Genomic DNA, 5,409 nt, shown 5'->3' with positions numbered 1-5,409 from the left:
TTTTTATTATATTATATTTTAAAGCTTTAAAAAATTATTGATAGTAAGTACAGGGAGAGCATATCACGACAGTTAATAAAAAATACAATAAAAATTATAATAGAAAATTTAATCGTCCCACCCATACTATATAAAAAGAAAGTTCTATTTTCACTTACAAGAAGCGGTTACTTACATCGTGTTATTAATTTTTTTAAGTTATAAAAAATGTCCTTATGTTTTTCAATCACCCTATTTAAATTTTTCTTCTCATCTGTATAGTTTATACTATCTATTTATACTAATATGAAAATTTCACCCACACTAGTTTTTTCTCGATAATATCTTTAAATTAATTTAATTTTATTTTTTATAAATATATTTTATTTTTATTTATAATATATTTTAAAAAATAAATAATTATTTATTATATATACATAAAAATTATATGTCATATCAACAAGTGTATATATATATATATACACGAAATCAATCAATTAAACACATGTCACATATGGTCACAATCCTTTCCAAAAAGGAAATTGTCAAACGGATTACAGCTTACCGACCTTCTCGCCTTTATAAGTTGTACCCGTCCCTATCCCAATTTTCCCCTGCTTCGCACGGACTCTGCAATCACCTCCTAATCTTGTACTCCTCCCGGATTTATTCTTATGGTTCACTTTATCCATCCGAGAAAATCCTCCGTACAACAGTTTTAAGCGGCGGGTTCTTAACTCACCGTCGCACAAGATTGCTCCCACGCGGGAGTGTATATATACACAGACAAATGTGTGTATATGCACACATAATATCTGACGCTACCTCTAACTCTCCAGACAGAAGCAGACACTTTCTCGAATGGAAGAGGTTGGCGGCGGCGCCACCCGTTTGCGCCACCAGCGCATTTCTCCGTCACATGACAGGTTCCTTGGTATGTTCCGGCCACCACCCTCCTCCGCCGGGTCCCCGGTGGAGCTCTCCGAACACGATATCTTCAACACTCCTTCAGGGAGTTCTTCGCCGTCGCCCACCCACTCGAGCCCTAGCCACCCAACCCGAAACGTCCAGAACCACAATCGCTGTCATTACGGCATCCTATCTGCCCTAAATGATAACCTCAAAACCCGATCCGGATCCGGAAATGGACCCGTGTTCAACCACAAGGCCTCCACCTCTGCGTCCCTCTCCTCATCGCCATCGTCCTCACCCGCCACGTCAACCTCGTCTAGGATGATGATTCCGAAGAGGCCGCCGCCGCCGCCACCCCCAGTGGAAAGGATGCGGATTCAGCAGCAATCGGCGCCGGTGAACATGCCGGTGATGCCGGCCGCAATGACGAGGAGGGCGAGGAAATTAGAGGACATTGTGTCCGATGAGGAGGAGGAGGAGGAGAGGAATGGGGTGATTTTACCTCCGCACGAGGTGGTGGCGGCTAGGCATTCGCCAATGTTGGCGTGCTCGGTGCTGGAAGGGGCTGGTCGGACGTTGAAAGGTAGGGATCTCAGGCAGGTGCGCAATGCGGTGTGGCGAAAGACTGGTTTTATTGATTGATTCGTTATTCTTAAGATATGAGGAATCTGTTATCTTTGGTTGAGAATGAATAATATGATATTATTTGTGCATATGTAGGGATGGATCTTGTACATATAAACGTCCGAAATCTGAATGTTAAATTCTTGATGTGTTCGCCTATCATTTCACTTTAGTTTTTTCCTTGATGTTAATGGATTGATCTCTTTGATGACTTGATTTCTTTGTGTTCTTTCGATGATGATTGATGAATAGTTTTTGTTCTCATTCTTGGCAAGAACTCTAATGAATTAGCTGAAGGTGCATTTTTTTGCTTTGATGAAGGAAGGTAAAAACATGAGATGCTTGTTGAAAGAAAATGTGCTCTTTTCCTATTATGGAAGGGATAGTTGTTGGAAACATTTGGCAGACATATATGTAAACAGGACTACAGGAGATAGACTTTAGGTTTTGTTATTTTGTAATAATTAAAGAAAATACTCCATAACCTTAAGTTCTTGGCTTTCAGCTTTTATGTTTTTGTTATGTGTGATTGGTGTAATGTCAAAACACAAAGGTATAGTTGTTATGATGATGAAAATATTTGTCCATGTTAGATTCAGCCCAGACTGGAGTATAGTGCATAGTCCATACAATTCTTGAAGATTAGAGTAATTGCACCTACCACTTGTATGAATTAGTTTTAATTCTCATCAAATGAATGAGACTTACATGCTTATCTAGATTTAGAGCAACTGGATGTGCGCATATACGGTCAAAAATTCTCAAGAATTTGTAATTTTGATTTCTCATCAAGTGAGTGAAACCTCCTCCATTTTCTTGATTGCTTTTGCCAAAGGGTTCTGAAGATTTGTAACATAATCTCTCTTCTGGGAAGGGAGTTGGTGGGCTGGGGAGGCAGAGTGTCAGAATAACGATAATATATGCAACTGATGATTTGCAGTTAGTGTCTAGATAAATTTGTATATATGGGATAACGGATTAAAGGGGAAAAAAAAAGAGAAAAGAAAAACAAACATTTTGGTTCATGGTACACGAACAACACAATAGGTTGACTGTGACCGGATTATTGCTCTGGAATTTGACAAAGGGATGGGGAAACTCTGTTTAGGTTCTGGAAAAACTTCATACTGCAAGCATAGCGCACTTGCAGCTTGTTGCAAGAGTTTGTATTATTGGAGGAAATTGCTAAAGATCTGATGAAGTATCAGAAACTAAAATGAAATGTCTTGTTTTAAGTCATCTGCATTGGTTGGACAATAATTTGATTGTGTTGGAAGCCATATACAATGAGACTGCTCCGTGTGTTCATTGTTTGGACTTGAGAAATTACCAACGTCTGTCTTAGTATCATCAGGGGAGTAAGGATTGAATCTGTTTTCTGGCTCGTGATTGTATTCAGGTCTTTTCATTTCTTAGGCATTAATTTGATGATACGTTTTTTATAGTTGGAAGATTTGTTTTTCGATGCTGAATGATTTCATGCCACTCACTTGTGAGCAATCTTCTATTACACAATAGTTGCGCCATCATATATTTCATTTAATACGAGTGTATGTAGCACACTTGATGCGAATACGAAGAAAGATAGGGACTTACTTCATACTTATATAATGATATCATTTTTAGTTATATATATGTCGTATTATAATTATCTTTTTAAACCTAAATAAATGGATGTGAGAGTTATTATCAATCTTAATGCAAATGGAGATAAAAAGTACGAAATAATGGAGATGAAAGAGGACCGGAAGAAAATAAGGATGAGGGCAGGGAAAACAAATATGACGAAATGAGTTTGATTAAAATGATACTTTTTTTTGTTAATATATAATTGAAGGTGAGATAAAAGTGAATGTTGCTGGTTGGCGCGATATATAAAATGTGTTGTTCAAGAAAAAAAAATCACAATAATTATAAATGATGCAATACTTGTTCTTTTATTTATAATAGTAACATATGTTTGAAATATGATTTTTTTTTTTTTTAACGAAGAATCGCATATACAATAAAAAAGATATTTGACAGGATGAGATAGGAAAAAGATCCCATAAGCAAGCAAGCAATCATCCCTGCCACTCTGCCGCCTCAGGTAGTGAATGACTCATGGTTCTGTCAGTATTCAAAACAAACTATCAGGAACAAAAGTGTGTGTTGGAGAAAGTAGTTGTTAGCTAGTTGTTGCAATTTTCCTCCACTGCATTAATCTTAATATTCATCCAAAAATGGGAAATATTTGGCAAATTGCTTTCAAATATTAATTAGTTGGGTAGGATTTAATTTTCTGTTACATTTTATATGTACACATTACGGGTATCAAGGACACATTGGAAGAAGCAATATGAATTGTTAGTATGAAAACTGTCTGAATAATTTAGCTTTATACAGTTGTCAATTGGGAATTCAATTTTGTCCCACTAGTGTAGTAAGTACATTTCCCTTCTGGTAAATCCGCTTTTAACCTTTTTATAACATAAGTTGGGATCGAATTGATTCAAATGGTAACTTGATTAGAACAACACTAAACACAGTCAAAATGGATTGTAAGACAAGCCGTACTCACGCAATTGCCACGATATCAGATATTTCATAAAACGGACAACTCCAATTATCACATCTAAAGAGGGGTTGATACACTGATCACTCTTTATTCTTCCTTAGGCAAACGATTGCCTAAGTGTAGAGGTTTCACATTCATTAATATCGGCACCTCTATTTTAAGTAAAAAAAAATTTTAAAATGAAAATTGAAATGAATTGTGAGTATGATTTTTGGTTAATTCTGAGATACGGTGATTTATTGTGTAACTTGGAGCTTTCGCCCATAAATTGATCTTAGTAAATCAACTTGAACATATCTGGACCAGAAGGATATGAGGTGGGCTTTAATTATAACTCTTATGCCTAAGTCAGACTATTGGTACAACAAGGATTGAATAATAATAAATATAATAACAGAATCTATAAGACATTTAAGACCTTTTTGCAGAGATCGGGTGGGATACGACAGCAGCCAATTGTGGAAGTTCAGAATGAAGTTACGTAACCTACTTAGACCCCTGTTTAGAAAAGTAGGATAAGAGAAATAAAGAAACGGAATGAGGGTGGTTTGGATATCTCCGAATTCCTTGAGATGTCTTATTTAACAAAATATGATTGGTCTAATTGTACACTACATTACCTGTGTTCCACACGAGCAGAAACAGAATCTACCACATAAACATGAAAGTAGTCTGGTTAAGGAAAAGTAGTTATATGTTGGCTTTATCCAACAAGCTCCAGTTGGAAACCTTATCCTCGTTGACGTGCCTTTGTGGTGACACATCATTAAGATGTAGAATAGTGTTGACGTATGGTTGAGCTGGTTGGACCACTATCAAGCTAAATTGAGCTCGAAGTAGCTTTAGTTTCGCCAATTGGTTAGAGTAGGGGTGGCAGATGAGTCGAGCCTCGATTTTGAGCTCGATTCAAGCACGAAAAATTCGAGCTCGAGCTCAATTGTTTTTGTTCCTGGCTTGCAAGTTTTTTCTATTTTTTATTTATTTATATATATATTGAATTTTTTATATATTTAATTTTATATATAATATTTGATCAATTTTATAATCAAATTGACCATATATTATAATTATTAATCAATATCATACATTTTATTTTGAATAATAATATACTATGGTACTTTTATTTATACATTTAATCTTTATACAAAAATAAATTTAATCAACAACTTAGTAAATAATAATATTTTTTGTAATTAAAATTATTATTTAATATGACATATATAAATTTTATGTTATATTTTAATACATATTTGTATTACGTTATACTTTTTTTAAATTGACAAGTAATTCACTTATGATTTTTTATCTATTTTTGAGCTTTATATTTATATTAGGAT

At 35.1% G+C, this 5,409-nt stretch overlaps 1 protein-coding gene across 1 annotated transcript; it reads left to right on the top strand.

Moving 5' to 3' along the window:
• The first annotated feature begins 611 nt into the window (after positions 1–611).
• Positions 612–1,677, top strand: LOC105171161 (uncharacterized). Its single transcript, XM_011092187.2, has one exon. The coding sequence runs from the start codon at positions 841–843 to the stop codon at positions 1,531–1,533; it is 693 nt and encodes a 230-aa protein (XP_011090489.1). The 5' UTR covers positions 612–840; the 3' UTR covers positions 1,534–1,677.
• The last annotated feature ends 3,732 nt before the right edge of the window (positions 1,678–5,409 follow it).

The sequence above is a fragment of the Sesamum indicum genome, linkage group LG9, assembly GCF_026168435.1.
Source record: "Sesamum indicum cultivar Baizhima isolate 11 linkage group LG9, ASM2616843v1, whole genome shotgun sequence".
NCBI classification, from domain to species: Eukaryota; Viridiplantae; Streptophyta; class Magnoliopsida; order Lamiales; family Pedaliaceae; genus Sesamum; species Sesamum indicum.
The sequence above is the reverse complement of the archived record's forward strand: the minus strand, read 5'-3'. Positions and strand labels throughout refer to the sequence as shown.